Raw genomic sequence first — 20,904 nt, 5'->3', positions numbered from 1 at the left:
TGTGATTTCTCCTTTTTCACAAGAGTTTGGCAGTCTGGGCCAGTGTTCAGACGCCGATTTCAGACATAATATTGTCCCTTTGTTTAGGGATATCAGTTCGCCATGGTAGTTACTCAAAGTCTCTCAAATATCTAATGTAAGATTTTTGAACAAGTGTTATGCATTCTTCAGTCTTCCAACACACATACTGATGTAATCCGTGGAGATTTAACATTTATAAGAATTCAAAATCAAAGAAACTGATTCAAAATGTAGGCAGTCTTTGTTTAGTGACCACAAAGTGGAACTGACAACTCCATCACTAAGTGAAATGGTTGCTAAGTGGAAAATCATGTGACTGAAACTGTAATTTCATTTTCCTCATCCACCACAATGGGTTAATTAGCAAGAAAAGAATTAATGTATTTACATTCATTGGAGAGGAAGAAATTACAAAAGATTAAGCAAGCACACAATGGAAAATACACACACATCAAAAGTAATGCACTGGCATTGACAGCCATAAGCGCACTACACAGACAGTTCAGTGTAGTCCCCATTGTATGTCTGCTTACTCTCTTGTAATCCCTTCTTCTACAATCTTTCAATTTTGGAAAAGGAGGGGAGAAAAAAACTCACGTGATCTTTGTAAGCAATCTTTCCTGTGTCTGAATTGTTTTGGGGTTTTTGCACTCCATCCTCCAGCAGTGTGATTGGAGGGGTTACAGAACAAGTAGTCACACAATGGGGAATATACTGGGCTATCTGAATTTGCAGATCCCAGCTCAAGGACCACCTTTCAATGTGTATTCTCCATTATGTGCCTGCTTACTCTCTTGTGATTCCTTCCTTCCTTCCTTCCCTCCTTCCTTCCTTCCTATTCTCTTATCTACAAGGGGGGGGGGACAAAGAAAAAACATGTCAGGCCCAGGTCAGTGTCATAAATTTGAATGGCTGCTGAATGGGGCAGTCAGTAAGCAAGGATTACTGATACTTTACACTCATTAATGAGTAATACAATGGCATGGTTCTTTATAAGAAATTCAAGGAAGTAGTAGGAAAATAAAAACTGCTCAGTTACTCACTCTCTTTTTATTACACAATAAAATCAAATTCAAGAGATGCCAGCAAACAGGGCAAAATATGGCAATCAACATTTGGTAAAACTGAAGCTGGAGCTGCCATATGGATCAAGATTCAGCCTCACAACTCAATCTGGCCTACTTGCAAACTGACCATAAAATTGTTTTTACCGTCTTACTCTGTGGACCACAGCTAAGAACACACTGACTGTCAAGCTCAAAGCCATTGGTGCAGTTGTACATCCCTTCAAAGACTGGTGGAGGCGGTTTACAAACCACAGGAATGCAGCTCCCTTCCTCCCAGAAGCCCGTTTCAAGGCAGTGGATATTCAAAAATGTTCTGGGGATTTAAGAACAAAAGAGAAAGTGGTTACTTTATTGCATCTCTGTATCAAAATAGCTCCCAAAATTAAGCCATTCACAGTATTTTGTGATGACTTTTGGGATTCATATTCCAGTCTTCTGTTGATCAAATACTACAAATTACCCTGTGGAGTCCACCCCTCTTCTATCTAGACAGGTTACTTCAGGCAGGTAGACAAAAATATCTTAGAATCTGCATCTCGTGCCCCTCCTCTAGTAAATTCTTTCCTGTGGTTTCTCTGCTTTTTTCAGCTCTGAACTGCTGTACTGCTACACCATAACCAACCAAACAGCTTATTTATTTTTATTCCACACTTCATTTGCAAAGCACAGGTCTCTTCTGATAACTAAGGCTATTTTTCCACATTTGTAAGCTGTCTGAGTAAACAGCAAGTGGAGAATTTGGAATATGTCTTTGATTGCAGCCCTTTTGATGGAAAATAGAAACCAGCATGTTTATCAAACTCCATAGGTGCACAGCACACATTTTTAGACATTTTGATATAAGTAATAGCATGCTATCATAAAGTACATGGGAGTGACAGGAATAAGGTTAGAACTTGTCCTGAAAAACGAACTTTATCAGTAAAATAAATATAAGTTTATTTGCAAAGTGACTTAAGTCTTAGCCAAGAAAATAAAAGAAAGGAGGAAGTGCATATGCTAGAGATAATTCATGCTGATGCTTCAGCATTCTACAAAAAGATGAAGAAACATGAGAAATTAGAAAGCAAAGGGAGAAAAGAAAGAAAAAAATGGTAATGGAAAATAACAAGATAACCACAATTGTCTACTTCCTTGTGATTCATCTGAAAACATACCACGGAGAGGGGAAACAAGGATATTTAGCATGTGAAGGCATCTAAATAGCAACATAATGAAAGCACAAATTTGTGCTGGCAGAGATTTACCAGGCAGGGAGCACTGAAATACTTGAGTACCCAAACTGAGCATTCCAAGACTCAGTCAGATTCTGTGTCAGCCAGTAAGGCTATTGTCCTAAAATCACACTGAGTTCAGAGCTCCATTATCTTTTTATGTGCTAAACAAACAAGCAAAAAATTAAAAGCCCTTCAAAACCAGAAACTTGGGTGAAAAACAAACTGTCTACTTTCTCTGAATAGTAGGGAAATATATTTCCCCCCCCCCAAGAACTTATTGGAAGGTCATACAAGAGTTTTGTGCTCTCAGTACCAAAATTAATACACAAAATTAAGATGTCAATTATAATAGGATGTGAAAAAAAAATGGTTTTAGCTCTACAAAGGGATTTCAGGCTGGCATAAAAGAAGAGAACCTGAAGCATAAACATTGTGTTGATATAAAATTTGCTGACATAATGTAATGTTTAATGTAACTGCAAAGGGACATCAAGTACATGGAAACATTAAAATTAAATAAGTTTTAATTCAGTCCAGCTATTTAGGACTGAAAACTCTTACTCAGAAGCACAAAACAATCCATCAGAAAAATGCTAATTTTTCATTGGCACTTTGGAAACTAGCAAACCAATAATGTCTTGTTAACTTGAAATTTATTTTCTAACAGCACACTTTGATGCATAGTTATTTTAAACAGCAGGAATCCTGTATTGTGCTAGAGACATCTGTGCAATCCGTAGTTGTGATCTGCATGATTATTCTGAACTTGCATTCTGATACTTTTGGAAAATGTGGATTGATTTTATTTTAAGCAAAGAATATACAGTGATTCCGACACAGAAGTACCACACCTTAAACACTGCAATATTTGCAGAATCTGTTGGCATAATCAAATGTTATAATCATACCTACCAAATCAAAATAATTTATTTTGAATGTATACTATAATTTAGAAAACAGAACTATACACACCTGAGCATCACCTTTTTGACTCAGATCAAAGTATTATTTTAGGGGGAGGAATATCACTCTTTGAGTTGTACAGATGCGTGATTATTTAGCCAGGAGTACAGCCAGCTATGTTGTGCCCCAATGTTCCCTTATAATGCAAAAGAATGTTTGCTTGCCCCGCTTCAGCCTCAGGCTTCTCCAGGCTCTCATAGTCTCTCCCACAAGGAAACAATTCCATTTTGCAACTTCCCTAACAAGGCCCCCTTCTCTGATTCATATTCAAATCCATTTGGAAACATACAGCCAGTTCCTGTGCCCCTTTCTCTTCATCATCCTGAAACTGTACAGTTTTGGCTTGGCAGAGGCCTCTGTGAAGTTACTCTCTCCAGCCCTTTGTCATTTTTGTGGTTTTTCTCTGAATTCTGTCCAGCATGTTAATATCTCTCTGGTCAAGAAAAAAGGTTCTGTTGCCAGAAAATAAAAAATAAAAAATAGAGGAACAACAACTTGTGCTGCTGAAACAATATTGCTTTACTTTATACTAAGAAAAGAGGTGGGAAAGTTGTCCGTTCACCCTCTTAGTCTTGTCAAAGTCTTATATAATGCATTACTAAGGAGGACAGCCCAGAAGCACTCTGACCTGGTGAAGGCCTGGCTATCAAGCCCTCAAAGATGATGATAAACAGCAGCTCTTTAGTGGATATAATTAAAGACACCTGCTCACTGACTAGATAACCATCTTCAGATAGTTTCCTAAACTATGGTTTCCGAAGAGCAATAAGCAACTGTTTCTGTTATTATAAAGCTAACTTCTAGCATTAATAAACATGGTAGTTATTAACCATAAAATGTAAAAAAATGGGTATTTTAAGAGAAACCTACTTTTGCTTTTATTGCCTTTTAATAATTTACACTATTAAAACAATTGATCTCTTCCTAATCCAGGCTACACAATTTATGAACTCCCAAGACTGCTGTGCTTTGAGCTCTCCAGTTTTGAATTGTCACCTGGCAGGTTCTAGAGACCTTCCTCTGGGCACAAAGCAGGAGATTCCGTGATTCTTGAAGATGATGAAAGCAAGTAACAAACGTCTTTTGCTCTAGCTGTTAATCTTGTCTTTTAAGATTAAAACCTATGCAATCACTGCAGGTGTCCTTTCACGAGCTACTTAATTTGTTGTATTTTTTAAAAAAAACAAAACCTGGAAACTACAGGTTTATCATTGCCTTTCTTTGGTATAAATAAGAATAGGAAATGGAAATAGAAAATAGAAACAAATAAATAAAATCATTCCTGACACAGCACAACTTGCCTGCTCTATTGCTTGCTGCTGACTTACCCTTTGAATTTCAGATACAAGAACATCCCTTTATTCCATTTACAGATTTAGATCTTGGCATAGGACCCATGTGGGGACTATTATGGATATACAACAAAAAACAGAATCTGTCTTTGAATTCTAGTTAGTTTATTGCAGCGGTTCTCAACCTGTGGGTCACGACCCCATTTGGGGTCGAACGACCATTTCACGGGGGTCGCCAAACAACGCAGTCCGCCATTTTTTCCCCTTTTCCTTAGCTGTGCTACTCCTTTTTATTCTATTGGCTTTTGAAAGCCAATAGGAATTGTCCAGGCTGTCTCTACCCTGCTGAGCCTGCCAAAAGTCCCATTCTGCAAACAGTGCTGCAAATTGTCTGCAGCGAAGGCGAGCTGTCTGGAAGCTTCCACCCCTCCCTGCTGAGCAACTACTAAAAATGTAAGTAAAAGAGGGCCAGAGGTGGGAGGTGGGAGGCCAGTGGGTGCAGGGAGGGTTGCTGGCGCACATGGGGCCCGGTGGGTGCCTTACCTCCCTTGGGCTGGGCCACCTGGTGGCCCAGCCGGTGGTCGGCCTGCTCCATCTCTGCCCTTGCCAGCTATGCCTCGGCCAGCACAGGGGGCGGCACCATGCATGCGCAGTGCTCCCGGGCAGGGAAAGTCCTTGACTTATGACCGGTTGGGTAGTCCTCGACTTATAACCGGTTGGGGTCGTGGCATTAAAAATGTTGAGAACCACTGGTTTATTGGATGTCAGTTAGTTTAATTATTTCTGCTAATAAAAGAACTAAGCAATAGATCAGACAGCAGGTGATAACAGATGGCTAGTTGTATCAGAAATAATAAACACCAAATACTCAGCACATATGATTTACCATTATATTCAACTATTTCTTCTGCTCTGAAATGTTACTGCAGCTTATAAAATATGATTGTGAATACATGTTTTTAATGAAACATGGGAAACATGTCAAGTTTATCTATTTAATTGTTTTTCAACAGCTTTTTTCTAGTGGGCTGCCAAAACCGGGCTTTGAAGAGACAGAGGAGATACTTATGTGAATAGAGAGATTTTGATCCTCCTGTTGCATAAAGCCAATACATAAATTCCTAATGAAATATAATTGGCAGGACCTTCAAGACAGAAAAAAGGAATTAATTCACCACTCCATTAATCTACTGAAATTGTTATCACAAGATGTAGTCATAACCACTGGCTTAGAAGGTTTTTACAAATTTATAACAAAATAAATCTATCAACAATTCACTCTCCATTCCTTAGGCTAGGTGTTACAGAATCTGCCAAGACATAAAATACACAGGAAAGCTTCTGAAGGGTATAGGGCACTGCATTCATTTTAATCTGGCAATCCAGATTTTAAAATTCTTTAGTATGTTCTCAGCACCAGCTAAGAAGAAATAATTTTATATTGCACTGTGAAAATTCCAAAATATATTATTGGCTTCGGAAAATAATATGCTTGATTAGCTATATCTCCAATAAAAGCACGCAAGAGGGAGACATGGAGTTACCCAAAAACGAATTCTTTCCACGTGTGCACTGGTTTTATTTTGTTTTGTCTATATGCATCAACATTACACAACACTATGGGGGAAATTATTCCTGTGCACTTACATCTTAGATAGTAAGCATTTCACAATGGGAGTAGAACAAAAGGAAGGGAAATTCAGCAGGTAGGAGTGGGGAAGTTTTACAAGTTCCATTAAAAAGTATGAAAACTAGAAAGTAACTTATTTGAAATACTTTTTCTGGAGATGCGGAGGTCACCACTAGTTGACTCTGTAGTTCTTTCCTAGGGATGTTTCCATAACAATGAAACATCAAAGACAAACTGACACTGATATATGTGAGATCTTAAAATACATATTTCACTCATTATGAGAATAGCAACTAAGATGCCATCAGTGGAAATGCATGAATTCGTTTCCAATCTATGATATTTTTCTTGAGTTCACTCTTTTTTTTCTTTTAGAATGAATTTACTCCACTTGATTCCACTTACTCTATCCAGAGGACAGAGGTCAATTCCATTCCCAAATTCAACTGCCAAGAGTTTTTTAAAAATAAATTGATACGGATTTCTAAGCCAAGCACTGAGCTACAACATTTGGAGAAGAGCAGAGTCAGAAAGAGAGAGACATTCCAATGAGCTCATTAGCCTGTAAGGGGCAGTTTCTATTGGAACTCACAAAGATCAAACTCCTCAAATATCTCTGTTTCCAAACTAGGCTTCAATGTTTCCTCTCAAGGCAAAACAAATAGAAATCCCTGGAAGCAAATCATCTGAGTTTTTCCTTTCAACCCTAAGCTTAGCCTTTACTTCTATCATGCAGCAGGTCCGTAGGTCACCCATTTCCTTTTGTGACTACCATAACATATTGATGATAAGATACAGCCACTCTGGGTATACCTATCTACAAGTAAGCCAGGCTTTGATTCTTTTGATCAGACAAAAAAACTGGAAGGGATCACAAACAAAACCAGGGAAGCAGCAGTTCCTGGCTGACTGTAGCTGCCAGGTCTGCCATCGTAAATATTGCAGCCTACTTCACTTTGTTGGCATCCTGCCATAAAACATGGGGAGGGCAGAAAAAGTAAAGGATGGGTTGACAAGATGACAGGAACTAGAGACGCCAATCCAGAACAGACTAGTAGATCCAAAAACATGAGTGTGAGAATGGAATATGAAACCCAACCAAAGAGGAACCAAACCTCAATGCTGTTACCAAAACATCAAATCTGAATATTATTGGACATTGTGAACTGGGCAAGAGGGGAGGACCTGGGAGAAGGGGAAAAAAGAAGGCTTTACATGGGAAAATTCAGAGCCAGCTTTGCTTATGTTGTAACCACTTGGCTTTAGGGCTAAATTTGAAGGGATGCAAAACATATTTGGACTGTGCAGTATGCAAAGCATCGAAGTAAAAGGCATTCCCAGTTAGCAAATATAGCACAAGACAAACAAAAAGAGCTCTAGAGCTGGTCCATGCAGATCTGGTGGGACCTATGCAAGCCAGTTTGGGAGGAGCGAAATATGCACTGGTAATTGTTGATGATTATAGCAGGTATTCATTTTGCTACTTGCTTAGAGATAAGACAGAGGTGCTACAACAATTCAAACAGTGGGTAAGTTTTGTAAAGAGAAGGTACAGACAACAAGTGTGTCAGTTGCAAACTGACAGAGGTACTGAATTTATGTCAACTAAATTCCAACAATGGTTGGGGCAGTTGGGGATAAGACACAGACATACACATTCTTACTCAGCAGCAGAGAACGGTGTAGCTGAAAGAAGGAATGGTGTTTTGCAAACAATGAAAGATTCATTGTTAGAGGATTCTGGTATGAGCAGGTCATATTGGGGAGAAGCCGTATTGACTGCCAATTATATAGTTAACAGGCTGTGGAGTTCCTCCATTAATAATACTCCATATGCCATTCTATATGGGAGAAAGCCATCACTGGCACATTTGAGAATTTTTGGAAGTACTGCATGGGTACATATTCCGAAAGTAATCAGAAGAAAGGGACAGCAAAAGGTAAGAAAGCTCAGGTTTGTGGGCTATGAGCCAGGGTCAAAAGGATATCGCTTTAGCGATGGAAATAAAAGAATTATAATTTCAAGGTCTGCTAATTTTGCAGAACAAAATTGGGACAGAATTAATGCAAATTCTGGGTATGTCTCACTTAATGATGGTGATCTGTTTAGTGACAATAACTCATCTAATGATAAAAAAATTATTATTGAAGATGTCAATGTTCAGGGAGGAGAGGCTGAACAAGACATGAAACCAGAAAGAATTGAGACACAGGAGCAGTTAATACCACGTAGGTCAGAGCAATGTAACAAAGGAATTCCGCCTGACAGGTATTCTGCCTGCAAGGTAAAGGTTTGCAATGTGTGGTATGAGCCAAGAAGTTATAAAGAAGTGTTGGAATTACCAAAAGTTGAACAAGAAAGATGGAAGGAGGCATGGATAAAGAGATAAAATCCATGGGAGACCATGAAGTATTTAAATCAGTGACTTTGCCACAGGGAACCAAAGCTGTGGGTTGTAAGTGGGTATATAAGAAAAAGGTATTGCCAAATAATGATGTACAGTATAAGGCCAGGTTAGTGGCACAAGGTTTTTCATGATTAAAGAAGTGTATAAAGTCAATAGGTCTGATGTCTCTTCCTGTCATGAAGGGAGGAGTGTTGGAATATTCATGAGCAGGAAGAGTCATGTGGTAACTCAGTCAGCCAATGTGAAGAAAGTGCTACTGAGTCTGTGCAAAAGAGTATTGAGTTAGGAGCTGGATTTCCAGTCTCAAGTTTTGTCTCTGGTCTGTCTCTGTAAGAAGTCTTCATTAAGCTATGTTGCTGTAAAGAAGAATGGTATTGTAAATATTTTTATATAAATATAAAGTTATTTGAATCAGCTAAATGCAGTCAACTGTGAGAGCTTCTGATTTATTTTTTCACCAATAGAGAAATTAAAATTCTCTAACAAAACTGTTATTTGCCAGCTCTACAAAACAATCACTTATTTCCCACCGTCTTCATTTAAACTGCCAGTTTCTTTCAGCCCCTTACTGAGCAGAGTATATCACTACTTAGCAGCCAACAGACATCAGTAAGTAATTGTATTTACTTAACAACACAAAGAAGTTAGTTTACAATGTCTGGTTATTTTGTACCTAAAGTAAAGTTTGATGCAGGAATTAGTCTATACAGCTCATTCAGACACACTAATCCTTAGCAAAATTCTCTAAAGAAAATTATCAAGTGCCTGAAAAATCTGTGTGTCCTTACCTAACCCTGAAACATTGTCTGTGTGTCCATGTGTGTGCAGAGGAATTAAGCATCTGCTCACATAGCCAACTAAGCATCCAGTTTACTGAGAGGCACCAAGAAAAGATCAAGTAATAAGGCTAAAAAAGGAAGTGGTAACAAGATTTTTAAAACTCACTCTAAATATTATTTTGTAACAGAGCCATTAGCATTTTTTCTGATCCTAAAACACAGACATTATTTAGAATTAGCAATGGAGCCAAAACAAAAATCAAATAGTTTTAAAAATCCATCCAACATTGAAAGAATAATAATGGAAGCCACAAGATGATATATGAGGCCGTTTAATATCCAGGCCTCAAGGTCAATCTTGAAAACATAACAACCCATATAGCAAATGGCTGGCTATTTCCCAAATGGATGTAACAGTAGCCAGAATTGAGTGCCAAGAAAGAGGGCAATAAATTAGCCCCTAAACTAACATGATCTATCAGAGCAGGAGATTCAATTATTCCAAGCAACAAAGCAGGAAAAAGAAAGAAAAGCAATCAATAGGCAATTGGATTATAATGCAATTGATCACTCTGATATTATCTAATTCTGTCACTGATTCTCAGTGTGCGGTTAAAACATTAATGGAAAAAAAACCCATATACTTATATCTAATTCTTCATGAGAAGAGCAAAATTATCAGGCTAATACTCTGTCACATATGGGACATGAGGCAGTTTTCATGCTGAGAAAATGTGATCTGTGGCAAGATTTCCTCCCTTAATGGTAGAGTTAGGCAAAAATAGATAATGTGTAAAATCTATCATATACAGTAAAACATGTAGAATGGAAATATATTTTGCATATATGTTTTGATAAACAAATAAACGCTTTTGCATGTGTTCCAGCACAGAGTTGAATTATATAGATTTTTTAAAAATATTTCTACATACCACAATCTCAACTTAATCTCAAGTCAAAAGAAGAGTTGGAATCAGAAGGAGGTATCTGTCAAAGGCTTACATATTTACAAATGAAAGTAATGTAAACAAAAAGGTTATGGGTTTGACTCTGTAAAATGTGAATTTGAAATTTTATTGTGTGCTAAAGAACATATTATTGCCATATTATTTATAAATATGTAAACACTGTTGTTCAATATCTACTCTGAGTCAATCTTCAACGAGGCACTGAAGAACATCAATGCTGGCATCAAAGTAAACGGTGTTTGGATCAACAACTTAAGATATGCTGATGATACAATTCTGCTTGCCAGTAAGCATGAAGACCTTCAGCTCCTCATCAACAGAGTCACAGAAATATCTGAAAAATACGGCTTGAAGCTTAAAACCTCAAAAACCAAGATCATGGTCATCAGCAAACAACCCGTTAATTTACCACCAATAAATTCAGAAGGAATACCACTAGAAAAAGTTGAAAGGATCACGTACCTCGGTTCTAATTTACATGAAAGCTGGGACATGACCGTTGAAGTAAAGACAAGGATAGAAAAAGCCCGAACAGCATTCTTCAAAATGAAAAAGGTCTTCTGCATTCATGACATAAGCCTAAGACTGAAAATCAGGCTTGTCAGATACTATATTTTTTCTATCCTGCTCTATGGAGTAGAGAGTTGGTCTCTGACAGAGGGCCACCTGAAGAGACTAGAAGCATTTGAAATGTGGATTTACAGGCGGCTGTTATGTATAAGCTGGGTTGACAAGATCAGAAATGAGGAGGTGATAAGCCACCTGGGAAAGCCAAGGGAAATCATCAAAACAATTAAAAAACGAAAATTAGAATATTTTGGACATGTTATGTGACACCCAGAAAAATATGGCATACTCCCATTTAATCCTCCAGGGAAAGATTGAAGGCAAATGAGGTCCAGGCAGAAGAAGAACATTGTGGTTTCAAAATCTAAGGGACTGGTTTGGACAAAACTCAGCAGCACTTTTTCGTGCGGCTGCTGATAAAAACAGGATCGTCAACATGATCGCCAACATCCGATAACGGATATGGCACAAGAAGAAGAAACATTGTATGATTCAATGGGCAAAAAACTTTGGGTATAATATGATGCTTGAGCAATGGAAAAATATGTGGAAAAATTCATCTAAAATTTACACTGAACTATAATTTATAAGTACATTTTTACAAAATTATTTATTATTGGTATCTAACATCAGATATGTTGCAAATGTAATTGGAAAGAAGGAACTTTTTATCATTTTGGATGGACTTGTAATAAAGCAAAGAAATATTGGGGGCAGATTTATATTTTAATTGAGATTTTTTTAAAAATGAATTTAACATTGAAATGAGGTTTTCCTTTTAGGACTTAGACTCAAAAGTTAAGACTTCCTTATGGACAAGAAACTTGAAAAAAATTGGATCTTTGTTCTTGTATATATTGACATCAGTGAGAATTCCTTATATGCAAAAATGGAAAGATGCATCAATCCCCTTGATGGAAGAATGAATGGACAAAGTGATGAAGTTAGCAGAGATGGCAAAATTAACTGTTTTAATCAGAGAAAAGAATATATCTAGTTTTGTTTCTACCTGGAAACCCCTTCTAAACTTCATGCTTAAGGCTGAAAAAAAACTTGACTTTAGGACTTGCTGATTAAATTAGTTTGTTGTTGTAGAAATGACTAGCATTTACTAGGAATGTAAAAGTAAAAAGTTGATGTAATTTTACTTTGTATTCTATTTCTCTGAAAAATGTTGGAGGCCGGTGTTTTTGCTTTTCTTTTCTCCTTTACCCTACACTTCTCCTTTCTCTTTCGTTCCCTTTCCCATTTCCCTATCTTCATTTTCATTTGTCTTTCATATTATGATAATCTTAATTTAAAAAAAAAGATTGGAGTGATACCAAGGAAAGGCAAAGAAGCTCAATTTAAGCTCATTCCAAAGAGATGTGATACTTTGCTAAACTGACAAATTATTTTTGGTTTATTTTCATATTTAAATATTGCTGGCCAGTAAACAGAACACTTGATAGCAAATAATTAGATCAAAAAAGTTTAGTTCCAATAGAGTTGTGCAAAAATTCATGTTATTACAGCCATCTGTTTAAACCCAAAGGCTGATGCCATCACAGAAATAGGAACACAGAGCAGATGGAAAACAGACATAGGCAGCTAACTCAAACTTTTGGTATACAAGTATAAAGGAGATGAAAGCGGAAGCTGTTTTAAACTACTGTTTGCTTTTGTCTTACATATATTCAGTGCTTTTTTTGTAAAAAAAAAAAAAAAAAGGTAGCGGAACTCACACATGTCATACAACCCATCTTGCCTACCCTACAAGGTTTACCTTTGTAGTTGAAAAAAAAACCCTTCAATTTTTAGTGTAACTGAAAGACTAGAATTTTGTTCAAGGCAACTCTGGAAAATCCATCGAAAAAAGATGCCAGAACTCCGTTCTGGTGCATTCTATGACAAAAAAAGCCCTGCATATATTGCACTAAAGTTTGTTAATCTAAATTCTACGATTAATTTTTTCTGAGTCAAACTCTTGGGTCTTCACAGTTAAACTACTTTAAAAGAAAACCTTAATTACTAATCCTAGCATTCCCATTAAGAGAGGCAAAACATGCTTCCGGTTTTGTGCAGTAATGCAGCAGCTGAGAGATTGTGGGGCTCCACACCCTACAGCCAATTTTTTTCCTGTTAGGGGATCCTAAATGGACCTAAAGTCACCCCAGAGAGGCGACAAAGAAGGAGAGGAGCCCCGCTGACTGTGGAGAGGCAGCGGTCAATCCGGTCATTCAGGGAAAGCCCTCCAGAAACCAGCAGAAGAAAGGCTAGCTTCACTCCAGAGTCTAGCCCAAGCTACAAGCAGCCAAAGCCAAAAAGCACTAATTCAAGTTTGATCATAAACAACATGTTTGGAACTGGGTAAGAATATCAATTTTCTCTCTTCTACTTGATAATTGATTTCCTGGAAAAAAAAACCAAGAAGCAAAAATCCTCCAAAAGTGAGAAGGAGGGGAACTCCTGCCCCACCCTCCCACAAAAGGAAGCAGTGAATTAAACTTTTATGGGGGACAGAAATATATTTGAAATGAAATGAATATAAGACTTAAATCTGGATAAGTTTGAAATTGGTAGAATTTGTTAAGATTTTCTTTTCAAAAGATCATTGATGAAAACAGAAGAAAGTAATTGCTTGTTTTGAAAACTGAAAACCAACTGGTGCTGACATCTAGTGGTGGATGAAAATATACAACTGTAATTGCTCTAATACAGGAATTGGCAGAAAGCCCAGAAAAAGATAACTTGTTTTTGTGACCTTCACTATCTTAACTAAACAGAAAACAGCTGCAACAAAGAAAACATTTTAGGCTACCTACAAGTCGAGAACTATAAATCTTAGGGAAAAAATTGGCCTTCCTGGATTATAAATACTTATTGAACTGTGACTCTAAAATTCTTTGCAGAGAAAGGAAAACTTTGATTTTTGGCTATCATGGAACATTAGAGATCTGCAGAAAGAACATATCAAGAAAAAACAAATATGTTCCAGGAGGAAATGTATGCTATGTTGCAACTAATTCAAACAACAATGATTTCAAACCATGGGGAAATTAAAAACAACTTTTAAAACATAAATGAATACATCTTCAATTTAACCTTACAACAACAAAAAAAAACTCTCAGAAAATAAAAATAGAGAACGATCAGATAAAGCAGATAACTGAACATAAACCAGAGGAAAGAGATTTAAAGATGGAACCCAACAATGGAAAGAATTATGAGTTAACCCAGGCAGAGAAAAAATTGCAGGAAATATCGGACATGGAAAAGATAACCTACATTTAAAGATTGCAAAATAAGTCTGAGGACAAGAAAAAAGATTCAACAAAATGGATTATAGAGCTGTCAGGAGAACTATGAGAACTTGAGAAACAAAAAATGAAAAGAGAAATTAAGAGAGAAAGAAAGAAAAAGATTTTCAATGAATACGAAGGGGCGAAACCCTCCCACAAAAACATCTTACTGGATTTGTCTCTTTTACCTATAACAACATCTACAAGACTATGGGAAGACTTTTTAGTCCAGTGGCGCATACAGATTAGGAAAGATGTTTGGCAAAAAAAAAAGGCTAAAGTTAGAATCAAGAAATTAGATGATGGGATTTATCTGATGGAATATCTAAAAATTAAACACTTGTTTGAATATGGTTTAAAAAATAGAAAAATTCTGGATATAAATATATTTTAGTTTAAGAGGGATGGGCCCCTCAAGTAACATAGTATTTTTTTATGATATGAGAAATATAAAAATGTTGGGATGGTTTATATGAGGGAAATGTTTTAGGTATTTAAGTGTAATTGATCTTGAGAAAATCTCAATTGATAAAAATGTTTTGAATAGATTTAAAAGATTAGATGATTGGATTTATAAGGTAGGGTATTTAAACATTAAACATTTGTTTTAATATGGGTAAAAAGCATAGAAAAATTTTGGATATAAATGTATCTTAGTTTAAGAGGGACATATTTCTCAAGTAGTATACTGCTTTTTTCCTTCTTTTTGTTGCTTTTTTAAGATATGAGAAATGTAAAATTATTGGGATGGCTTGTATGAGGAAAAAGACTTAAATACTTAAGTGTAATTAACTCTGAGAAAATCTTAACTGGTAAGAATGTTTTGAACATGGTGAGGAAAACAAATCTAAATAAGAACTTTGAAAACCCAACGTATAACAAGGTAATTAAGATGATCAATTAGTAAAAAAGCTTTATATTGATGTGGTTGTTAAATGCTAGAAAAATGTTTATATTCAATTGTTATTTATCAAAATACTAAGAAATGTATTAATTCAAGGTTGGTAAAAGAGAATATTATTGGAAGAAGAGAAAATCAAAGAAAACTACTATGTGGATTATGGAATTATAGAAATTAATTGTTATTGTTTTTAAATATAAACCCAGACAACACACTGTTTACCAAATATTAAGGTAAGTATGTTAAAAATCAATAAAATGTATTATTAAAAAAGAGAGAGAGAGAGGCAAAACAGCAACATTTCCTGGAGTTAACAGAATTTACACCATGTGATCCTCAATATGTCTTCTATAAGCTCCAGTGGTGATGGGCAATTCATTCACAAAATGGTCAGCTTCATATCACATGTTAGATTAGGGCTAAAAAGGGTTTGAACTATAATTCAGTAAGATAATGGGCCAAGCCATTATTTTAGTCTGATTTATACCGTGTGCTATAACATTATGACATAATGTAGGATAATTGTTAATCCATACCATGTTGTGGGAATACTGCTATTGTTTGCTGTTAGTCTTGGGTTTAAGGTAGTGTGAGAATATAGCCATTTAATCACACTCACCAGATGAGAACATGCACCTAGACTCCTACAGGAATTCTAAAAAAGGAAAACCTCCACTGAGACTGTAGAGTTCTTACTCTTATACAATACAAAATCAAAGCTTTGGAGATGCAAGGACAAAGTTTGCCAAATTAAAAGTTTGCCTTAAAGGTTTGGAAAAAAAATAGATTAACATTCTTTAATATTTTAAATTCTGGCCAATTATGATTTGTTCATTTCCTGAAAATTTTTGAATGCCCATTGGATTAATATTTCTGGATAAAATATAAAAGATCTTAATATGTTATTTAAAAAAAATGTTGGTAGGTTGTTTAAAGAAAATGTTGCAATTGAATTGGCACTGTAAAACAATTGCATTCTTCAAGGACTAACTTTCTTACTGTTTTTCCTTTTTGGCTATAAAACATGATATAGCCAAAAACAAACTGATTTTACAATGGTTCCATAGTGATCACTTTTAGTTTGCCCACATTTTTTCTGCCTGATTGTACACATTTATGTTGAGGGAGGTGCCTTTGCACATGTTGCATCTAGGATTATCCTTCAGTGCAGTAAAATTTAAGTCCCTCTTGCTATGACAACTGAATCCTCCTCTGATCTTTAATTTTTATGGTATTGGCAGGATTCAGAAACCTTCAGCAATGCCAAATGAGCAGGTTTATTTTGTAAAAACAAGCGAACATGAATATGATTTTCATAATTTGGAATGTAGCTATTTGAGGGGAAAATGGGCTTATTTGGCACATTCCCTGGAATTATTTTGGTGCAAAAACATAAAACAGTCTGCATGCATTCCAGTTAACGTTAGACATCTTACTGCCAAACTACATTTTGACCATCCTAGTTATATCCTAAATCACCCACACTGGCCTTTCTGAAGTTTTCCAGCCTCCACTCTGGTGTTTATTTCTACTTGCCTTCCCCACATAGACCTCTTATTATTTTTTTTAAAAATTAACTTATTCAGTTGCCCTATTTTGATAATAGGTTGCCTACTGGGAGAACTGATGATGTGAAGGCAATCAGGCATCTTTCCTGCTTTCATCAAGAAAGAAAAGAGAGGGAAAAGGGTAGGAATGTGAAGAGAAGGTTTCAAGAGAAAAGGCCAGATGATAGATTGTCAGACAGACAAGGATTCTTAAATAGCACCTTTCATTTCAACAAGTAAGCACTGTCACTATTTATCTTTCCTTTAGCTGTTACTCGGTCTCTTAAGAGTCAGTTTGTGTAGTGATTAATGCACTGGGCTAGAAACCAGAAGACCAGTTTAGTTCCACCTTAGATACAAAGCCAGTTTGGTGACTTTGGGCTGGTCACTTTCTCACAGCGTAAGGGAGGAGGCAAAATCTTGCCCAAAAACTTGCAGAGAGACTTTCCAGGCAGTCGCCAGGAGCCAACAATGACTTGAATAAACACCTACCCAAATCTGGTTCTTAAAATATGAACATGCATATTGCTGAGTTCTCAGATGACAGTTTGTGAACTGGACTTGGCAAATATTTAAAAGTCAACAGAAAGAATTAAGTTCTCAGAGGAACTGAAGCAAATGTGGTGATAGTAAACTGGACAGTGATGCAGATTCAATCCTTCTTCCTTTTCTCCCCTATTGAAATCATTTTTAGCAATCCTAGCTAATAGACTTGAGGGAAAGAAAACCACAAACTCACAAATGCAATGTAAATATAAATATACAAATATAATGATAAGTGTATACTTAAGATGAGCAATGTAAATTTTATTACATATTAAATTTTAAACATTATCATTTTAACAACTGCAATTCTGTCACTTGTAAATTAGCCTAATCTTAAACCAGAAATGACAGCCAATAGCTCAATGGAAGAGTTTTATGCTCTGCCTATATAGGCAGTCCTCACTTACCAACCATTCATTCAGCAGCTGTTAAAAGTTACAACAATGGTGCAAAAATAATTCTACACCCCCTGACCATTTAGGATCTTCACAGCATCCCTCGGTCAATTATCATAATCTTTATTTTCCATACTTATTGCAATTCATAAAAGGGTTTAGGGATTTTGTGAGCAAAAGATTCTTAAGGCATATTAAAAATCAGTAGTGTTAGATGAATTACATTGTGTAATGTATTATATTAATCAGACTCAAAGGGAAATACAATTCTATGAATATTCCTTACAGCAGGAGTCTTCAAACTTGGCCCTTTTATGACTTGTGGACTTCAACTCCCAGAATTCCTCAGCCCGCATGCCTGGCTGAGGAATTCTGGGAGTTGAAGTCCACAAGTCATAAAAGGGCCAGGTTTGAAGACCCCTGCCTTACAGTCAGTACCTGTTTTCCAGTACCTGACCTCTTTTTTTTTCTTCCTCTTCACCCCCTTACAGAGCAGACTGATTGGAGAGAAAGGGTTTGCAAGAAAGTAAGCTATTTGCTTTTCTACAAATTGAAAGCAACGTGATCATAACAGCAGCTACAGTACTTTCTTGAAATCTCTTCCTGTTCAATCTCTCTGCTCTGCAAGAGGGGTGGAGAGAGAGAAAAGTAAATGATTTCTGTAGACAATCTCTCCTATGGCTTCCTTTCCCACCCAGAGCAGTGATATCAGAGAGGGATTTTGATGTGTCCAAGACAGTAAACAGGCACTGGAGCATCCAAAGGGCAGGGGAGTGGATAGGAGGCAAACAAAAGCCAAAGGTATGAAACTGAGTACATTGTCTTGTCTCTTTCCAGCCAGGAAGCACAGACATGGCCATGTGATTTCTCACTTAGCAACTGCTTCGCTTAGCTTCCCAATTAAGACTGTTAAGCAAGGACTATCTGTAAGTAGCCAGATGGCTCCATGTTTTAGGCAGTTTGGGGAAAAATTAATTCTGGCAGGCAGTAGTTTTCCTTTTGGCATATACAATATATGTGGCATCCACTATAATATTACTCCCAATCACTTTGAAAACTATAATGGCTCACACTGTCCAAAAGCAGTAGTACTGTATTTTTCCGTCTATAAGACACACCCTTGTATAAGACAGCCCCTAATTTTCTAAACAAAATTTCAGAAATCAACATTTTAAATATTAAACAAACCACATCTTTAGTGGCAGTAAAACAAGTGGCCATGCTATCACACAAGAGAGGTGACTTCCTCCAATCAGATGGCGCTCTGTGGGCTAAGTCCTGCCCACCCCCTCGGCCGTCAATCACTGTACTGAGGCGGCTTCCTGGGGCCTCTTGTGACTTCAGCCTGAGTTGCACCAGTGAAAAACAGGTCATAGAAGGCAGCTTCAATGAGACCGGCGGCATCCTTGGGGCAGTGTGATCCTCCAGCACCAGGCAGCATCTCGGGCTGGCTTTCTCCCCATCCAGGCGGCATCTCGGGCCAGCGATATCCTCCTACACCAGGCAGCATGGCAATGGCATGTAAACAACCCACACAGGCATGCCCTGGGCTGCGGAGGTTATCATTATTTTTTCGTGTATAAGACACTGCACTTGTATAAGACACACCTGATTTTTGAACAGGGTGTTTGCAGGAAAAAATAGTGTCTTTTACACGGAAAAATACGGTAGTTTCCATAATGTTCTCAGGATTCCAAAAATCAATGTCTTGTCCTACCTCAAAGTATTGCCATGAGTATTAAGACAGCTGGGAAAGCTATTGGATTGCATATCAACTTTTCCTTTAGATTACAATGTTTCTAGCTTTATTGGGGAGCTCCTGAAATAGTTCTACAGCCCAATGGAACAATTTGTAAGAAGTGTTTATCTTGCACTGTCTCCCAAGTTCAAACTATTAGATAGCAACTGAAATGAAGCTGATTCTATCTTCAAGCCACTTTGGTGTTTTGTTCCTGAAGCTTCCAATTTATCTTTGGATATGCGTTACTGGTCTTCCTTCATTCAAACCCTGTGAGGTAACACCATGATACTATGGTCACCAGTACTGGAAAGGTGATTGAACAAACATTTGCTGGCATGCAAACATTTATAACTCTCAGGACATCTAGAATGTAATAGGGTCTGTTGTTGTGGCACCCACAAGCTTTTGAAGACTTAAATTTATTTTTTAATCAACTACTATCTTTTAAAACTGCATCTAGGATTTTTTTTTTGCAACACTGAAGACAAATATACACAAATACATACATACACTATACACATATACATACATACATGTGCACACATACACACACACACATCATCAACAATTGATAGCATGGAGGGAGAAAGAATGAATACAGACTAGCTGACAGATCTCTGGGAATTTTAAATGTGTGAACATATAAGAAATTTGACTTTTATGACCTGTGGACTTCAACTTCCATGGGTGGCTCAAAGATTCTGGGAATTGAAGTCCACAGGGGCCACAGTCCCCCCATCCTCACTCAATCTGGACCAAAGACCTGTCCTGTAACTGCTAAGTGCAGGAAGAAGGATATCTTTTTGTCATTTGGCTAAATCTTCAGAATTTCTGCTTGTCAAAAAAAAAAAGTCATAGGTTCACAAATACATTGTCAGCCACAAAAAAGGGAATAAACCTACAGCATCCTATGACCATATTTCATAATTATTTTTCATGTTTTTGAATTTAATCAACATTGTGATCATTCCAAAGCACCCAATCTGTTTACATCTTGCTGTAAATATAATTGGGACATTAAAAATAAATTTATCAGTCAGAAGAATTTTAGCACTAGTAGAAAGATGCTCATAGAATATTAAGTATATAGCAGAATCTGACTGGAGCTGGTGGAAGAGCCAAGGACATGGCCTAATCTAACAAACTAGAGATGAAGTCGTAGCCATTCCTCTGCATTTAAAACACAGAAAGGGCATCTCAAACATGTGGCCTCCAGTTGACTTTCCACTGGCAATGGAGATCTATGAGAAGTATTTGCATTCCTTCAGCCATATAGCAACATCTGCAGTAAAAATGAATAGTGCAGCGATTGAATTCTAAATAGGAATTTGAAGCCCTGAATAGAGGAGGAGGAGGAGGAAGGACTATGTATCAGCCTTGTCTTTCTTGAAACATGAAGCACATAGCTTCCTCCACCTTCACTCTTCAAATGTCAGTGTTTGTTTCAGAAAGTAACACCAATTTCCTCCTCTTCCTATAGATGATCAATCTTTTTTATTATTATTTTCACAGAGCAAGTTTCCCTTATCTGATTAAACTTTTGTTTAGAAATAGTTTCCTAAACATGATCCAATTGAAAAC

At 36.9% G+C, this 20,904-nt stretch overlaps 1 protein-coding gene across 1 annotated transcript in view; it reads right to left on the bottom strand.

The window, feature by feature from the left end:
• The window catches only part of PAPPA2 (pappalysin 2), a 231,922-nt gene that overhangs the window by 31,455 nt on the left and 179,563 nt on the right, over positions 1-20,904 (bottom strand). The window contains exon 17 of the mRNA XM_039348678.1: positions 1,233-1,401. Coding sequence (XP_039204612.1) covers positions 1,233-1,401 — 169 coding nt within the window. The remainder of the gene's footprint in view (positions 1-1,232; positions 1,402-20,904) is intronic.

The sequence above is a fragment of the Crotalus tigris genome, unplaced genomic scaffold (assembly GCF_016545835.1).
Source record: "Crotalus tigris isolate CLP2741 ecotype Arizona unplaced genomic scaffold, ASM1654583v1 scf7180000017560.2302168, whole genome shotgun sequence".
NCBI classification, from domain to species: Eukaryota; Metazoa; Chordata; class Lepidosauria; order Squamata; family Viperidae; genus Crotalus; species Crotalus tigris.
This window is presented reverse-complemented; position numbering and strand designations above follow the sequence as displayed.